Source organism: Gymnoscopelus braueri, assembly GCF_963280865.1.
Source record: "Gymnoscopelus braueri genome assembly, chromosome: 24".
In the NCBI taxonomy this organism is placed as follows: Eukaryota; Metazoa; Chordata; class Actinopteri; order Myctophiformes; family Myctophidae; genus Gymnoscopelus; species Gymnoscopelus braueri.
This window is the reverse complement of record NC_137626.1, coordinates 1,251,944-1,271,925: the sequence shown is the minus strand read 5'-3', so window position 1 is coordinate 1,271,925 and position 19,982 is coordinate 1,251,944. Positions and strand designations below refer to the sequence as shown.

General features: G+C 42.9%; 1 protein-coding gene across 2 annotated transcripts in view; it reads right to left on the bottom strand.

Annotated features, from left to right (window-relative positions):
- Positions 1–988: 988 nt before the first annotated feature.
- LOC308080949 (protein NLRC3-like) overlaps positions 989–19,982 on the bottom strand; it is an 80,519-nt gene continuing 61,525 nt past the window's right edge. For both annotated transcript variants that reach the window (XM_080423073.1, XM_080423074.1), the window contains 9 exons: positions 14,936–15,099; positions 13,766–13,790; positions 12,649–12,762; positions 11,704–11,844; positions 9,061–9,182; positions 6,833–6,953; positions 4,843–5,120; positions 2,354–2,488; positions 989–1,321 (listed from right to left, as the gene is read on the bottom strand). In XM_080423073.1, coding sequence (XP_080279199.1) covers positions 1,091–1,321; positions 2,354–2,488; positions 4,843–5,120; positions 6,833–6,953; positions 9,061–9,182; positions 11,704–11,844; positions 12,649–12,762; positions 13,766–13,790; positions 14,936–15,099 — 1,331 coding nt within the window. In that variant the 3' untranslated portion in view covers positions 989–1,090. The remainder of the gene's footprint in view (positions 1,322–2,353; positions 2,489–4,842; positions 5,121–6,832; positions 6,954–9,060; positions 9,183–11,703; positions 11,845–12,648; positions 12,763–13,765; positions 13,791–14,935; positions 15,100–19,982) is intronic.

Sequence of the window (19,982 nt, the reverse complement as noted above, 5' to 3'; positions counted from 1 at the left end):
CTGTAGGTTAGAGCTAAAACAGTTGATGTGAAACACCTCACCCAGCAGCTCTGTCTAACTAACTGCACTCCGGACCGGGGTCAAAGGTCAAACCAAACCAAGCCGAGGCTAACAGAAATGTACAGGATGAACATGTTGTTGGAATCAACTGAACTTTGTCACTGATTGACTTCATTGATTCTGCACTCAGGATGTGAAGGCACACACACACACACACACACACACACACACACACACACACACACACACACACACACACGTATGGAGGGCTGAAAAAATGAGTGTTTTCAGCTTGTAGATCTGCTACTTTTGCGCTACTTTTTGGAGAGTGCATTCCACAGGGTTTGGGCAGCAAAAGCAAAAGCGCGGTCACCCCAGGTATACGGTGGTCTTGGGGACCTCAAGGAGGTTTGCGTCACCAGAGGAGGCTAGAGAGCGGGAAGGGCTGATGTCTCTCCAGAGGAGAGGGGTCTGTCTGCAGACTGCAGACTAGGGGCGTATCCTATTGGGGCGTATCCTATTGGGGCGTTTCGTATTGTAGGGGGGCGTTTCGTATTCCTCGGGACCGTACTCCTAGGAGAGCGGGGAATATAGGACCTAACCTAAACCTAACCCTAACCATAACCTTAGTGGGGCAATGGGATACGCCCCCTTTCTGAAACGCCCACAATGAGATACACCCCCTAGTCTCACAATGAGATACACCCCCTAGTCTGCAGTCTGCAGATAGACACTGTTGCTCCAGAGGGAGGGAGCAGGAAGGGCTGATGTCTCACCAGAGGGAGGGAGCGGGAAGAGCTGATGTCTCCAGAGGGAGGGAGCGGGAAGGGCTGATGTCTCCAGAGGGAGGGAGCGGGAAGGGCTGATGACTCGCCAATAAATGTGTCACAAAATGTTGGTTGACAAAAATGATGAAACTTGTTTTATTTATTCTACACATTTTTACAATATTGGAAAACGTAAGAAGGTCCGTGTCATGTTTGGCCTACTTACAGCAACGATAAAATTAAATTGTGAAAAACAAATAAACATTGTTAATTTCCATAACATATCTTTTGTAACGCTACAGGGTGCTACCACAGGGATGTGGCTAGCTGGTCAGGTTGTTAAGCAGAGCCAGCGTGTCGTTGTGAGCGACCGGTTCCGTTTGGTTGTGTGGTTCCTCCACCGGTTCGGTTCTGTCGGGCGTCATCAGCGGTTCTGTTCTGTTGTGGATCCATTCTAAGTAGTTGGACACGCGGGTGTAGATGCCGTAGTTCCCCGGTCGCGCGCAGCCTTTACCCCAGCTGACGATGCCGAGCAGGAAGGTGGTCTTCTTGTACTGGAAGACAAGACATGACAAGATAAGACGTTATTCAATTATTTGTGTTGAATTTTTCTTTTTTTTGTTGCAATTCTTTATTTAGGAAGTGTGTACATCCTACCACATAGTTTCATCTTAATACTGAACATTACAGAGAAACCTTGGTAAAGGATGAACATCTTAAAAATATTATTTCTGTGCGCTCGCTTCCCACTGGAAACAAACCGAAACTCATTTAACAATAGCGTCCTCGGAGCCGACAAAACCACGGAAAGTTAGTAACATTTGAACTCGCTCTTTCGTCAGAGAAACAAGTGGGCCTATAACCAAAACCATCCATGTTCTTTGGGAGAAATGGTGTTAGTGTTCCGTGGAGAAATGGTGTTAGTGGGAATGAAAACATAGGCGCACCACCGGTGCAGGCCTTCTCCTGGTCAGCCGGGGCGCCTGATGGAGGGGAAAGGAACTGGTTGGAATAACGTGTTCCTTCCACGCGCTACGTCCTACCAGGGAAACTCTCCCCTGTCAGGTGACAAGAAGGTCAGTTGGCTCTCATGCATTGAAGGAGGCATGAGCTCGGCCCTGGCCTCCCTAGGTTGGCAGAGGGAAGGTAGTGCCCAGGATTACATAGACAATTGGCACTGGGTGTAAAAAAATAGGGGTTACAAAATCGTGGGATAAAAATGTAATACAAAAAATAAAAAAGGCCCACCACCGGAAGTGGAGGGCTGAAGGCAGACCAAAACCCTGGTTTCCAGTCAGCATAGGTCTAGTTAATCACCCCCCCCCAGAGTCAAATGCAAAAGTGAAAAACGCTGGGGGCGCTGTTTTTCCTTTTTATTTGACGATGCGTTCACAGATTGTTACCTGGGTGACTATAGACGAATCCACAGACGCGCTGCCTGTAGCTGCCTGTAGGCGGCCATTGCTGCGGTGTCGCGTCCGCGGAGCATTGACACCGCAGCAATGGCTGCGCGCAGGGCAGCGCTCCGTGGATTCGTGTATAGCGGACCCCCGCTAGTCACCCTTACAGGAGTCTATAGTCATTACCTGTGTGACTAGAGGACCTCCACTGTCTCCCTTACAGGAGTCTTGTCGTCCCTCTATGTATCCCGCACAGAACATGTTGTGGGTCAGAACCACACCGCTCTCCTCCACACACTCCTGGGTTCGGATCCTGGGAACCTGTACCAGCGAAGGAAGAAGAGTTATGAATAAAGTATGTTTGCTTGTAACAGAGTATTTCGACATTGTGGTATTAAAATGTTTTTCTTAAAGGGTAAGTGTCTAATAGTACTCATTGCTATTGCTATTTAACACTTATCTATTTAACACTTATCTATTCAACACTTATCTATTCAACACTTATCTATTCAACACTTATCTATTCAACACTTATCTATTTAACACTTATCTATTTAACACTTATCTATTTAACACTTATCTATTCAACACTTATCTATTCAACACTTATCTATTCAACACTTATCTATTCAACACTTATCTATTCAACACTTATCTATTCAACACTTATCTATTCAACACTTATCTATTCAACACTTATCTATTCAACACTTATCTATTCAACACTTATCTATTCAACACTTATCTATTTAACACTTATCTATTTAACACTTATCTATTTAACACTTATCTATTTAACACTTATCTATTTAACACTTATCTATTTAACACTTATCTATTTAACACTTATCTATTTAACACTTATCTATTCAACACTTATCTATTTAACACTTATCTATTTAACACTTATCTATTTAACACTTATCTATTTAACACTTATCTATTTAACACTTATCTATTTAACACTTATCTATTCAACACTTATCTATTCAACACTTATCTATTCAACACTTATCTATTCAACACTTATCTATTTAACACTTATCTATTTAACACTTATCTATTTAACACTTATCTATTTAACACTTATCTATTTAACACTTATCTATTTAACACTTATCTATTCAACACTTATCTATTCAACACTTATCTATTCAACACTTATCTATTCAACACTTATCTATTCAACACTTATCTATTCAACACTTATCTATTCAACACTTATCTATTCAACACTTATCTATTTAACACTTATCTATTCAACACTTATCTATTCAACACTTATCTATTCAACACTTATCTATTCAACACTTATCTATTTAACACTTATCTATTCAACACTTATCTATTTAACACTTATCTATTTAACACTTATCTATTCAACACTTATCTATTTAACACTTATCTATTCAACACTTATCTATTCAACACTTATCTATTTAACACTTATCTATTCAACACTTATCTATTCAACACTTATCTATTTAACACTTATCTATTCAACACTTATCTATTTAACACTTATCTATTTAACACTTATCTATTTAACACTTATCTATTCAACACTTATCTATTTAACACTTATCTATTCAACACTTATCTATTTAACACTTATCTATTCAACACTTATCTATTTAACACTTATCTATTTAACACTTATCTATTCAACACTTATCTATTCAACACTTATCTATTCAACACTTATCTATTTAACACTTATCTATTCAACACTTATCTATTCAACACTTATCTATTCAACACTTATCTATTTAACACTTATCTATTCAACACTTATCTATTCAACACTTATCTATTCAACACTTATCTATTTAACACTTATCTATTCAACACTTATCTATTTAACACTTATCTATTCAACACTTATCTATTCAACACTTATCTATTCAACACTTATCTATTCAACACTTATCTATTTAACACTTATCTATTCAACACTTATCTATTTAACACTTATCTATTTAACACTTATCTATTCAACACTTATCTATTCAACACTTATCTATTCAACACTTATCTATTTAACACTTATCTATTCAACACTTATCTATTCAACACTTATCTATTTAACACTTATCTATTCAACACTTATCTATTTAACACTTATCTATTCAACACTTATCTATTCAACACTTATCTATTCAACACTTATCTATTTAACACTTATCTATTCAACACTTATCTATTCAACTCTTATCTATTTCCATTAAGACCGGGAACGCATCCGTGTAATTTTTAGATTTCTTTGGATATAAAAAAATAGCAGACATACAAGCTCATAGCACGGCACCGAGTGCCGCGCTATGAGCTTGTAGATCTGCTATGCTAAGCAAACTCAAATCTTTGCTTCTGGGGGGTCCCTGGAGCTACATATTTTGAGATTTTGGCCCGCAAATAAAAAATGTTCAAAATTTTTCGAAAATAGCAGATCTACACGCTCATAGTGCGGCACTTGGTGCCCGCTATGAGCTTGTAGATCTGCTATTTTTGAATAGCCAAAGACATCTAAAAATTACACAGACCCTACCTCTAAATACACGCAGTTGCAGCTTTGTGTCGCAATCAGTTGCCGATGTTTATGCCGTGCTCATAGACACACGCAGACACACAAACACACACAGTCAGACGTAGAAGCGGCTGGTATTTCGCTGGTTCACCTGCAGGCGTAGCAGAACGGGCGAGGTGGGTCCGTTCTCGCTGCGCCGGCCCCAGCCGCTCACCGTGTGGCGGCTGACCGCCCAGAGGTGGCGCTCGGCCAGCGGGCGCGTGGGCAGGCACACGGGCACGGCGTACGGCGTGTAGACGATGGGCGCGCTCAGACGCAGCAGGGCCATGTCGTTGTCGGCCGTGAGCGACACGTAGGCCTCGTGCATTATGATCTGAGACACCTGTAGGCTCTGCTCTGTGCCCTCATCCACCCCTGTGTTATGTTCACCTGATAGATAGAGAGACATTATGAATACATCAGAGAGAGAGAGAGAGAGAGAGCATTATGATCTGAGACACCTGTAGGCTCTGCTCCGTGCCCTCATCCACCCCTGTGTTATGTTCACCTGATAGATAGAGAGACATTATGAATACATCAGAGAGAGAGAGAGAGAGAGCATTATGATCTGAGACACCTGTATGCTCTGCTCTGTGCCCTCATCCACCCCTGTGTTATGTTCACCTGATAGATAGAGAGACATTATGAATACATCAGAGAGAGAGAGAGAGAGAGAGCATTATGATCTGAGACACCTGTAGGCTCTGCTCCGTGCCCTCATCCACCCCTGTGTTATGTTCACCTGATAGATAGAGAGACTTTATGAATACATCAGAGAGAGAGAGAGAGAGAGAGCATTATGATCTGAGACACCTGTAGGCTCTGCTCTGTGCCCTCATCCACCCCTGTGTTATGTTCACCTGATAGAGAGACATTATGAATACATCAGAGAGAGAGAGAGAGAGAGAGAGAGAGAGCATTATGATCTGAGACACCTGTAGGCTCTGCTCTGTGCCCTCATCCACCCCTGTGTTATGTTCACCTGATAGAGAGAGAGACATTATGAATACATCAGAGAGAGAGAGAGAGAGCATTATGATCTGAGACACCTGTAGGCTCTGCTCTGTGCCCTCATCCACCCCTGTGTTATGTTCACCTGATAGATAGAGAGACATTATGAATACATCAGAGAGAGAGAGAGAGAGAGCATTATGATCTGAGACACCTGGATGCTCTGCTCTGTGCCCTCATCCACCCCTGTGTTATGTTCACCTGATAGATAGAGAGACATTATGAATACATCAGAGAGAGAGAGAGAGAGAGCATTATGATCTGAGACACCTGGATGCTCTGCTCTGTGCCCTCATCCACCCCTGTGTTATGTTCACCTGATAGATAGACACACACACAGACAGACAAGACAGACAGACAGACAGACGAGACAGACAGACAGACAGACAGACAGACAGACAGACAGACAGACAGACAGGCAGGCAGGCAGGCAGGCAGGCAGACAGACAGGCAGGCAGGCAGACAGACAGACAGACAGACAGACAGACAGGTATATTTTAGTTTTCTAAGGCCCTGCTCTACTGCAGATGTTTGGACAGTGTCTAAGAGTTGCCTGCTAGCCTTAGCGATGCATCAGGAATGACTCTTTTAATTCCCACCTTCTGTCTTTTCTTTGTTCTCCTGTAAAGACCACAAGGACATTGTTTGGTGTTATCCTTTTAGACAAAGTGTTTCACTGTACTCTATATGCTGTTTTTACATTTCTGTCTAATAATATATTCAATTCAATTCAATACTCGTAACAGGGCTCATTCTGTTGGCGAAACCATGGGAACGTTCAAATAAATTACTACTTTTTATCATCATAGTTGGTAAATGTAAATTGTGACCTGACAGCCCTATTTAATAAAATAGGCCGAGCTTGTAGATCGGGTATTTTAAGTTTTTCTTAAAAGTTTAATAATGTATTTCATGTGTTTTACTTAAAAAATATTTTCAAATGAAAAATAATGGTACGGCCGATTAAACTCATGACCCATTAAAATTGGTCCCTGACCCACAAACGGGTCCCGGACCAGTGTTTGGGAAACACTTCTGTAGATGGACGGACGGACAGATGGATGTTCAGATGGATGTATGGTTGGATGTACCTGCCACCACCTTCAGGAAGTCAGTCCTGGTGTTCTCCATGCAGTGAGAGGCGGTGAGGACCCAGGTAGGATGGATGATGATTCCTCCACAGAACCCCTTGCCCTTGTACACCAACAGAACCTAACACACACACACACACACACACACACACACACACACACACACACACACACACACACACACACACACACACACACACACACACACACACACACACACACACACACACACACACACACACACACACACACACACACACACACACACACACACACACACACACACGACCAGGGGTCTTCAACGTTTTCAGGCCAAGGACCCCCTAGCTGAGAGAGAGATGAAGCAGGGACCCCCTACTCTATATTGTATTAAAAAAAAAATCAGATTAAAGTTTTCTTTTTTACTTAGTCTGCTTTTTTTCCCCTCTACACCAAAACTAGCCGATCTACAAGCTCTCAACGCCTCGCGCTGCGAGGCGTTGAGAGCTTGTAGATCCGCTATTTTTGGCTAATGTTCCCCTCAGAAAAATAATTCTAGGGTTCAAGGGGTAAAAAAACTAAATCATATCACACAAAGATTTGGCAGACCACCTGTAGTAGCTCTGAGGAGCCTCTAGGGGTCCCGGACCCCCTGTTGAAGACCCCTGCACTAGACTTCAGTCTCCCTTCATGCTGACTCACTGATCAGTTGATGGATGTATTGAGCAGGTCATTAACAGACACATGGAGGATATATGGAGGTCAGGCTGCTGTTCAATTCAAACAGAGATAAGATCATGTTTATAGAGGGATGGGGGTCAGGGTTTCAGGGGGTCAGGGGTCAGCACGGCTGTCAGAGCCCTCCATGATGAGGAACATACGTTACAATTTAACCCATTCAGTCCGGGAAACGCATCTCTGCCATTTTAGATCTCTTTGGCTATTCAAAAATAGCAGATCTACAAGCTCATAGTGCGGCAATTTCATCAACAAATGTAAAACTAGATGAAAACGTTAGGGAGGGACTGGTTGATAATAGATCCAGTAGAACTAATACAAGTCATTTTAATGCAGATGGCTACGTTCGCCATTATATTCGCCATGCGACAAATCATAAAGCGGAATTAAATGTGAGGGGATTTTATGTGTGTGTACCTGCCAGGTCCTGATTTAAAGGGGCATGTTTGTTTTCCAGTTCAGGTTACAAACTACTGCAATTAAAAACATGGCAGACTAGTAAGGTTTCTTCTGCACACACCGCCTACATCAAGGACAGGAGCGTAGGATCAGACAGTCAATGCATGAGAAAAGTGAATCCTGTACACTGTCTACATTTTATTTTATTGAGGATACGTTTTGGTCGCAGTAAGCAACACAGCTCAGCTCCACAGCTCAGCTCCACCAAACACATGAATAATGAGTGTTAGCTGTGCGGTGTGTCTAAAGCCAAGGGGCGTGGCCAATGTGCAAGCAAGATAGACAGTATGACACACCTAAAATCCAACACACACATTAGGAATTTGATTAGCTGCAGCTGTGTTTCTTACATGACTTTTGTTTTACCCTGCTGTAGTTTTTAACCAAAAATGGAAAACAAAAACTACAAAATCAGCCTAGGGTTTCATGCCGCTTTAAATGTGAGGCGATTGTATGTTTGTGAACCTAATATTGACCTGCTTGCTCCCTCCCAGCTGAACGCTGCCCACAGAGGGGCACGGAGCAGTTAGGGGTTAAGTGTCCTGCTCAAGGACACTTTGACCGGTCCACTTTGGACACATTGCGGGGACGACTGGGGACTCCTGCTCCCCAGGCGGGCTCTCTAACCATTCAGCTATATGGCCGCCCGGCTATGCCAGGTACAGTTTTTAGGTTTAAATGTGAGGTGGTTGTAGGTTTATGTACCAGACAGGGACCCTGTCCTTTAGGGTTAGGACATTGTCCTTTAGGGTTAGGACATTGTCCTTTAGGGTTAGGACATTGTCCTTTAGGGTTAGGACATAAAGGATAAGGATAATTCCTTTTAACAGGTCGTTCATGAAAGTCCTTGCGGTCTTGTTTCCAATGAGAACCTGTGAGCAATTGGGGTTAAGAGTCTTGCTCAGGGACAAATTTCATATCATCGGCACATATGCTGGGATAGCCTGGAATCGAACCTGGGGCAACCAGGGCCAGCTGGTTCCCTAGGCGGGCTCACTAACCACTCAGCTATGGCCGCCCCGACATTGTCCTTTAGAACACTGAGGTCTTACCTGCCAGGGACATTCTCCTTTAGGACATTCTGTTCCTCCAACGATACGAGAACGAGGATCCACCTGTCCAGATTTATCTAGCCCCCCCTGGAGGACAGGAACCATGCCACACGCTATAGTCTCTGTGAACACACCACACAACATCATATGAACACATGCTATAGTCTCTGTGAACACACCACACAACACCATATGAACACATGCTACATGCTATAGTCTCTGTGAACACACCACACAACATCATATGAACACATGCTACATGCTATAGTCTCTGTGAACACACCACACAACACCATATGAACACATGCTACATGCTATAGTCTCTGTGAACACACCACACAACACCATATGAACACATGCTACATGCTATAGTCTCTGTGAACACACCACACAACACCATATGAACACATGCTACATGCTATAGTCTCTGTGAACACACCACACAACATCATATGAACACATGCTACAGTCTCTGTGAACACACCACACAACATCATATGAACACATGCTATAGTCTCTGTGAACACACCACACAACACCATATGAACACATGCTACATGCTATAGTCTCTGTGAACACACCACACAACATCATATGAACACATGCTACATGCTATAGTCTCTGTGAACACACCACACAACATCATATGAACACATGCTATAGTCTCTGTGAACACACCACACAACACCATATGAACACATGCTACATGCTATAGTCTCTGTGAACACACCACACAACACCATATGAACACATGCTACATGCTATAGTCTCTGTGAACACACCACACAACACCATATGAACACATGCTACATGCTATAGTCTCTGTGAACACACCACACAACACCATATGAACACATGCTACATGCTATAGTCTCTGTGAACACACCACACAACATCATATGAACACATGCTACATGCTATAGTCTCTGTGAACACACCACACAACATCATATGAACACATGCTATAGTCTCTGTGAACACACCACACAACACCATATGAACACATGCTACATGCTAGTCTCTGTGAACACACCACACAACATCATATGAACACATGCTACATGCTATAGTCTCTGTGAACACACCACACAACATCATATGAACACATGCTATAGTCTCTGTGAACACACCACACAACACCATATGAACACATGCTACATGCTATAGTCTCTGTGAACACACCACACAACACCATATGAACACATGCTACATGCTATAGTCTCTGTGAACACACCACACAACACCATATGAACACATGCTACATGCTATAGTCTCTGTGAACACACCACACAACACCATATGAACACATGCTACATGCTATAGGCTCTGTGAACACACCACACAACACCATATGAACACATGCTACATGCTACATGCTATAGTCTCTGTGAACACACCACACAACACCATATGAACACATGCTACATGCTATAGTCTCTGTGAACACACCACACAACACCATATGAACACATGCTACATGCTATAGACTCTGTGAACACGGTGCCGTGTCATTGTTCCGACGGCGCATTGTTCCGACGGTTACTAACCCTATACCTAACCCTAACCCTAACCGCACGCGGAAGCCACGTAGTCGGAGTAATGGGATGTTGGACTTATGGGCAGTCCCCGTGAACACACCACACAACACCATATGAACCATGCTACATGCTATAGTCTCTGTGAACACACCACACAACACCATATAAACACATGCTACATGCTAAAGTCTCTGTGAACACACCACACAACACCATATGAACACATGCTACATGCTATAGTCTCTGTGAACACACCACACAACACCATATGAACACATGCTACATGCTATAGTCTCTGTGAACACACCACACAACACCATATGAACACATGCTACATGCTATAGTCTCTGTGAACACACCACACAACACCATATGAACCATGCTACATGCTATAGTCTCTGTGAACACACCACACAACACCATATGAACACATGCTACATGCTATAGTCTCTGTGAACACACCACACAACACCATATGAACACATGCTACATGCTATAGTCTCTGTGAACACACCACACAACACCATATGAACACATGCTACATGCTATAGTCTCTGTGAACACACCACACATCATATGAACACATGCTACATGCTATAGTCTCTGTGGTGAACACACCACACAACATCATATGAACACATGCTACATGCTATAGTCTCTGTGAACACACCACACAACATCATATGAACACATGCTACATGCTATAGTCTCTGTGAACACACCACACAACACCATATAAACACATGCTACATGCTATAGTCTCTGTGAACACACCACACAACACCATATGAACACATGCTACATGCTATAGTCTCTGTGAACACACCACACAACACCATATGAACACATGCTACATGCTAAAGTCTCTCTCTTTTAGGGATCAGCTATTTTTGGCAAAGAGGTATTGGTGTGGAGGGAAAAAAAGAGCAGACCAAGTAAAAAAAAAAAAAAAAAATCTGAAACTTTATAGGGGGTCCCTGCTTCATTTGTCTCTCAACTAGGGGGTCCTTGGGCTGAAAATGTTGAAGACCCCTGATATAGGCTATATGTAAGTGGTTAAGCAGAAGTTTTCATCCTACGTCACAGACACACATGTCCGTCCTACCTCGCGGCGCACAGCTGCGTCCGTTCTGCTGCAGGAAGTAGCCGTCCGCACACGAGCAGTTGAGACTTCCTGCTTCCTCGTCACAGAAGTGTTCGCAGCCTCCGTTCTCCAGCACACAGGTGTCTGGAACAGCGTTGTACTCTGAACAAACAACAACACTGGCTCATTAACACACAGGTGTCTGGAACAGCGTTGTACTCTGAACAAACAACAACACTGGCTCATTAACACACAGGTGTCTGGAACAGCGTTGTACTCTGAACAAACAACAACACTGGCTTATTAACACACAGGTGTCTGGAACAGCGTTGTACTCTGAACAAACAACAACACTGGCTCATTAACACACAGGTGTCTGGAACAGCGTTGTACTCTGAACAAACAACAACACTGGCTCATTAACACACAGGTGTCTGGAACAGCGTTGTACTCTGAACAAACAACAACACTGGCTTATTAACACACAGGTGTATGGAACAGCGTTGTATTCTGAACAAACAACAACACTGGCTTATTAACACACAGGTGTCTGGAACAGCGTTGTACTCTGAACAAACAACAACACTGGCTTATTAACACACAGGTGTCTGGAACAGCGTTGTACTCTGAACAAACAACAACACTGGCTTATTAACACACAGGTGTCTGGAACAGCGTTGTACTCTGAACAAACAACAACACTGGCTTATTAACACACAGGTGTCTGGAACAGCGTTGTACTCTGAACAAACAACAACACTGGCTTATTAAAGGCAGTGTACAGTCACTGCCGCAGTGTTTTCCCCTGTTTTTTCTTTTTTCTCCTCAGTAATATATGTGTTGATGACATGTGTTAATGTGATAATATCCTATGCTCTGATGATGGGGGAGGGGTCAGGACAGAGATGGGGGAGGAGTCAGTACATAGATGGGGGAGGAGTCACATAGGTGGGGGAGGGGTCTGACCCAGCTCACAGCTGCGTCCGCTGAACGTCGGCTGACACAGACACATGAAGGACTCTCCCTGGTTCACACACGTCCCCTGGTTCAAGCACGGGCCGGACGCACAGCTGTCTGGAACTACACGCACACACACACACGCACGCACGCACACACACACACACATGCACGTTTTATTAGTAGAGTTGCCGCACCGCTTCGTCCTTATAGGCCTTCAACAGGCAAATGATATGAAATGTTATGATATCACAATTTAAATATGCATGTTACCGCGTGTTTTTATTTCACAATAGAGCTCTTCAAGCTCACAACCTGTTGCATTGTGACCCCCTCCCCCCTCCCCCCGTCATAGCAGTAATAATGATTATACAATAATGTAATATGCAAGGGATAATGCATGGGGAGGTGGTCATTATTGAAATTTAAAGCCTGACAGGGTGATTATGCACCAAGGCGGAGCCTATAATATAAAATAAATAAATAAATTGACCCAAAACAACAAAACTAAGTATTTCCTTGCTTACGGCAATGAAAGGGCTGGGCGGACAAGTTCGCCTCGGAAAACAAATGACAGTATTCCACAAGGTGACCGGAAGACTCGCCCCAAAACACACTCGCCCCAAAACACACTCGCCCCCATTCTATACAGTATACCGCTGGATTTGCCTGTAATACCGCCGGATTTGCCCCGGGGCGACTGTGTTTTGGGGCGAGCGTTTTGGTACTCCCTCGTTGTTTGTGCCACGATAAACAAGGAAGTGCAGTGGATCAAATAGAATCACTTTTCGGTTATTGCATCGTCTATTTCTCACTTCAAATGTTTTCAAAAACATTATTGAGAGCAACGTTTAGTTGTAAATGACATTGTTTGTTTGTTTACATGGCTGTCATGTTGGATAAAGCATAAAACCAAGCAGCGCAGTTTGACATGAGCAGGTGGTCTGAGTCTCTGATTAGACAGGTTGATATGAGCAGGTGTTCTGAGTCTCTGATTACACAGCGGTCCATTATAGAGCTCATCAGTCATTATCCAGAAATAATCAGAATCGAGCATTCAACCAAGCTGTGTAATAAACTGTAATAACATTGATGATGTGTGAAGGTGTGTTATGTTCATACTTACGACTGTAAGTCCTCCAGAACTCATCCTGTAATACGACACAGATTAAACATTAGTCATGTTATCATCATTCATCGTTCTGATGGAGTAGATTCATATCTATGACATTATTTTGTCATTTCAATGTAAATAAGTCAAAAGGGCTTATTTATTTATACCTATTTCACAATGCTAGACCCCTGGGAGATGGAATGCTGAGGTGTAGCGCTACACCTACCATCAGTACTTACAACACCTACCATCAGTACTTACAACACCTACCATCAACTCACAGTACTTACAACACCTACCATCAGCTCACAGTACTTACAACACCTACCATCAGCTCACAGTACTTACAACACCTACCATCAGTACTTACAACACCTACCATCAGCTCACAGTACTTACAACACCTACCATCAACTCACAGTACTTACAACACCTACCATCAGCTCACAGTATTACAACACCTACCATCAGCTCACAGTACTTACAACACCTACCATCAGCTCACAGTACTTACAACACCTACAGCATCCAGTACTTAACGCGCAACTCACTCATTACAATGTAATTGTAATGAGTGACCCTAACCAACAGACTTTAACATTTTAATGTAAAATATGAAAGTATGTGTGTACCGTATGTATATTGGGGGATTGTATGTGGGTTTTGGAGTAATTTGTGGGGTGGGGTGGGTGGGTGGTACCGTGGGTTGAAGGGTAGTACATTGTGAATGTCGCAATTTGAAAGGAAATATTTATATTGTGTTGAGTCTGGCGTAGAGGATTGCATCCTGTGCCAGAAATGTTTCAATACATTTCAATAAATAAATCATTAACGTATGAACACTGGATTAGACTGTTAGTTCAGTCAGTCAGCTAGTCAACCAGGCTCAGGGGTCTTCAACAGGGGATCCGGGACCCCCTCGTCCGGGTCCTCAGAATTACTAAAGCAGAATTACTAGAGACAAATCTTTGTGTGATAGGAACCTTCTATTCTATTCTATTTGTTTTGTGCACACACTCATTACATTGTTAACGTTGGTCTCAAAGTGGGTCCAGTTGGTTCATTGGTTGGTTAGCTGTCGTACCGTAGACTGTGTGTTCTGGCCTCTTCAGAGGGAGGAGTTAATTACTATTAATTAATTAATTGTGTTAATTGGTTAATTGTTTGTAGTGTGTGTCGTACCGTAGACTCAGTGTGTTCAAACACCTCCCTGGCCTCCTCATAGATGCATTTCTCCTCCAGACACTCTCTCTCCAGATCTCCTTTCTGGAGCTCCTCAAACCAGCCGGAGTTAAACCTCCTGTTTCTGACAAGGAGGCTGTGGGCTTCATCTGGAGGGAGGAACACTACACACACAATACACACACAATACACACACATTACACACACACAATACACGCACAATACACAAAATAGCAAATAATAAACTAAAGTGTTGGTTCACCAATTAAGACGCTATCATAAAATCATGTTTTAATGACTGACTGATTTTGGAAGAAATTCTAGTCATTATTGTGCAACTGAGAGCACACACACACGCACACACACACACACACACACACACACACACACACACCTTTTTAACAGTCATCCTAACGCCAGAGTTATACCCAAAAATTACAGATCTACAAGCTCACAACGTGTCATGCTGTGACGTGTTGCTTGTGAGCTTGTAGATCTGTAATTTTGGTGCGTGACATCGCTACACAACTACTTTATAAAATCACCCACAAATCCAACCCCCCCCCCCCCAACCCATAAACCTAACCTCCAATCCAACCCCAACCTCAATCTGTTCCTAATTGTGAGCAGAACTCGATAAAACAAATACAAATATATATACTTTTAAACGACAAAATGTCTATTAGGAAATTTCTACTATACTTGTGGACACACACACACACACACACACACACACACACACACACACACACACACACACACACACACACACACACACACACACACACACACAGTCAGTGTTACCTGAAGCAGTCAGACAGCAGTAGAGGTTGCAGAGCAGACAGAAGAAGATGATCAGATCCATGTTGGTCGGTGTGTGTTTGTGTGTGTGTGTGTGTGTGTTTGAGGGACATGAAATGCTGCCTCGGCACGCGTGTGTGTGTGTGTGTGTGTGTGTGTGTGTGTGTGTGTGTGTGTGTGTGTGTGTGTGTTTGAGGGACATGAAATGCTGCCTCGGCACACGTGTGTGTGTGTGTGTGTGTGTGTGTGTGTGTGTGTGTGTGTGTGTGTGTGTGTGTGTGTGTGTGTGTGTGTGTGCCTCTGATGGTACAAAGTCTGATCTGTAATGACCTGTGGGTCTCTGACCCCGCACACATCAGCAGCCTAACCCACACAGCGGTGGAAATACTTGTTTCAACTTAACCCTCGAACACTAACGATGAAAACTCTCACAGCATCACTACCGTTGGGTACATTTTACACCAGGGGTCTTCAACAGGGGGTCCGGGACCCCTAGGGGGTCCTCAAATTTACTGCAGGGGGTCCGCCAAATCTTTGTGTGATATGATTTTTTTTTAATTTACACTAACCACTTGAACCCTAGCATCCCTTTTCTGAGGATAACTTTAGCCAAACAATAGCAGATCTACAAGCTCACAACGCCTCGCGCTGCGAGGTGTTGTGAGCTTGTAGATCGGCTATTTTTGGCTAAGAGGTATAGGTGTAGAGGGAAAAAAAGAGCAGACCAAGTAAACAAAAAAAGTTTAATCTGAGACACAATATAGAGGGGGTCCCTGCTTCATATCTCTCTCAGCTAGGGGGTCCTTCGCCTGAAAACGTTGAAGACCGCTGTTTTACACGATATAATAAAATTCCATAACAAATATTTCTCATCAAAGTATATTGTATATGTTGTACAACAATACAAGGCAAATTGAGGTTCTCCTCTTCAATATTTCAACATGGAATTTCACAGAAAAACAGATATCTTTGGGGGAACCTATAAAAAAATCAGCAAGATCGGTGAAAAATATGGGTAAAGAATTTATATATATTTAAAAAAGAAATGGAACTGGGAACTTTTCCTTTGGTCCACCCATTCCTGAGACATGTGAGCCTTGTCCACTGAAGACACAGTCTGATTGCATCAGCTGCCCATTGTGGGAGTACAGGATTTATTTGCACCCTCTATCACTAACGATGGAGAAAAAGACCTGCCTGTAGAAAAACCAGGGATGGGGGGGGGGGGGGGGGGGGCAGGGAAACAAAACTACCTATGACATCACTTTAACCCACTAAGACTCCTTTAACTAAGACCGGAAAAGCATCTGTCATTTTAGATTTTAACCACTTAAAAAAAAAGAAAAAAGTAGTTATACAAGCACATGTGCCACAACGCGTCGCAGCGCGGCACGTTGTGAGCTTGTAGATCTGCTATTTTTAGAGCGCAACATCCGAGCGCAATCAAACATAAGATGACTTGTCTTTTAGTTCTACTGGATCTCTTCTCCACTAGTCTTAGTTCTACTGGATCTCTTCTCCACTTGTCTTAGTTCTACTGGATCTCTTCTCCACTAGTCTTAGTTCTACTGGATCTCTTCTCCACTAGTCTTAGTTCTACTGGATCTCTTCTCCACTAGTCTTAATTACACTGGATCTCTTCTCCACTAGTCTTAATTACACTGGATCTCTTCTCCGCTAGTCTTAATTACACTGGATCTCTTCTCCACTTGTCTTAGTTCTACTGGATCTCTTCTCCACTTGTCTTAGTTCTACTGGATCTCTTCTCCACTAGTCTTAGTTCTACTGGATCTCTTCTCCACTAGTCTTAGTTCTACAGGATCTCTTCTCCACTAGTCTTAGTTCTACAGGATCTCTTCTCCACTAGTCTTAGTTCTACAGGATCTCTTCTCCACTAGTCTTGGTTGTACTGGATCTCTTCTCCACTAGTCTTAGTTGTACTGGATCTCTTCTCCACTAGTCTTAGTTGTACTGGATCTCTTCTCCACTAGTCTTGGTTCTACTGGATCTCTTCTCCACTAGTCTTAGTTCTACTGGATCTCATTTCCACTAGTCTTAGTTCTACTGGATCTCTTCTCCACTAGTCTTAGTTCTACTGGATCTCTTCTCCACTAGTCTTAATTACACTGGATCTCTTCTCCACTAGTATTAGTTGTACTGGATCTCTTCTCCACTAGTCTTAGTTCTACTGGATTGATTGATTGATTGATTGATTGAAATTTTTATTAGGCAAAAGAATGTAAAACAACACAGTTACATTTATAATGCTTTTGTCTAAAAGGTCCGGCCAAAAAAGTCCTTGCGGACTTGTTTCCGTTGGGGTCCTTGAGTTAATTTCATAGACATATATAGTAGCAACCAAACAGTTCAAAAATCAACATGAAAATACAGATAATACAGAAAAAGTACCACTATGTACAAAAAAAGCATTTAAAAATATATGTACAAAAAGAAAGGGGGGGGGAAGCATGGAAAAATAAAAAAATATATACAAAAAAAGCATGAGGAAATACAAAATATGTACAAAAAGAGGAGGGGGGGGGGTCGTCTGTCTACAGGGAAACTGGTACTAGCTCCTCTTTCGGCCTCCAGAAAGATGGGTTTTTAGGGCAGTTTTGAATGAGCCCAGCGAACTGCATTTTTTGAGGGATGGGGTTAGACTATTCCATTCCTTGGTGGCTGTGCTATAGAAGGAGAATTTGCCCATGTTTGTTTTATGGGTGGGTGGTACCAGATTGTTGTTTACGCTCCCTCTAGTTTCGTGGCTGTGGGTGTCACTAACTTTTTCGAGGTATTTATACAGATATGCGGGTATAGGGGGCATATCGGGCAAATCTGCATTTACAATTTTGAAGACCAGACCCATTTTTAGTTGTTTAACCCTGTCTTCCACCCTGAGCCAGCCTAGGCTGGCAAAGTGAATGGGAGAGAGGTGGGTCATGGGCCCCAGTCCGAGAAGTAGTCGGATCAGTTTGTTTTGGGAGGTTTGAAGCTTAGTCTGCAGTGACACTGAGGTGTTGGAGTACCAAGAGGAGCTAGCATAGTCAAAAAGGGGCTGAATCAGGGCCCCTGAGAGGGTCCTGAGGGCCTGAGGGTTGACAAAAGAGGAAACTCTGCCCATAAATCTGGTTCTCTGGTTTACTCCTTTGACCACCTTTGTTGCCATGCTTTCACCTGACAGGTATTTGTCCAGAATACATCCCAAATAGGTAATCTCTTCTTTGCTAGTGATGATTGTGTCATCGACTTTGACCTTGAAGTCATTTACCTTCATTTTACTGAGGGAATGTTTGGTCCCAAATAGGATGGATTCAGTTTTCCCAAGGTGTAGAGACAGTTTGTTATCGGTAAGCCAGGTACGGATTTTTGAGAGTTCAGAGCTGAGAGCTTCCTCAACTTGCAACTTGTCCTCACCCGAGATCAGGAGTGCCGAGTCATCAGCGAACAGGAACAGTTTGCAGTTACAGGCAGCATTCATGTCGTTAATGTATAGAAGGAACAGTAACGGCCCTAGAATGCTGCCTTGAGGAACCCCGCAGCTCACCGGGAGGGATGAGGACATGGTTCCGTTGATGTCAACCACTTGTTCTCTACCCTCCAAGTAAGATCTCATCCAATTTAGTGATGTGCAATCAAAACCAATCGCCCTCAGCTTATCAAGTAGAATTGCGTGGTTTACAGTGTCAAACGCCTTTTGGAGGTCCAGCATGACCATGCCACAGTATTTGCCCGAGTCTACCTCACGTTTGATGTAGTCGGTCAAATATAGTTAGATATAGATCTCTTCTCCTCTAGTCCCTCTAGTCTTAGTTCTACTGGATCTCTTCTCCACTAGTCTTAGTTCTACTGGATCTCTTCTCCACTAGTCTTAGTTCTACTGGATCTCTTCTCCACTAGTCTTAGTTCTACTGGATCTCTTCTCCACTAGTCTTAGTTCTACTGGATCTCTTCTCCACTAGTCTTAGTTCTACTGGATCTCTTCTCCACTAGTCTTAGTTCTACTGGATCTCTTCTCCACTAGTCTTAGTTCTACTGGATCTCTTCTCCACTAGTCTTAATTACACTGGATCTCTTCTCCACTAGTCTTGGTTCTACAGGATCTCTTCTCCACTAGTCTTGGTTGTACTGGATCTCTTTTCCACTAGTCTTAGTTCTACTGGATCTCTTTTCCACTAGTCTTAGTTCTACTGGATCTCTTCTCCACTAGTCTTAGTTGTACTGGATCTCTTCTCCACTAGTCTTAGTT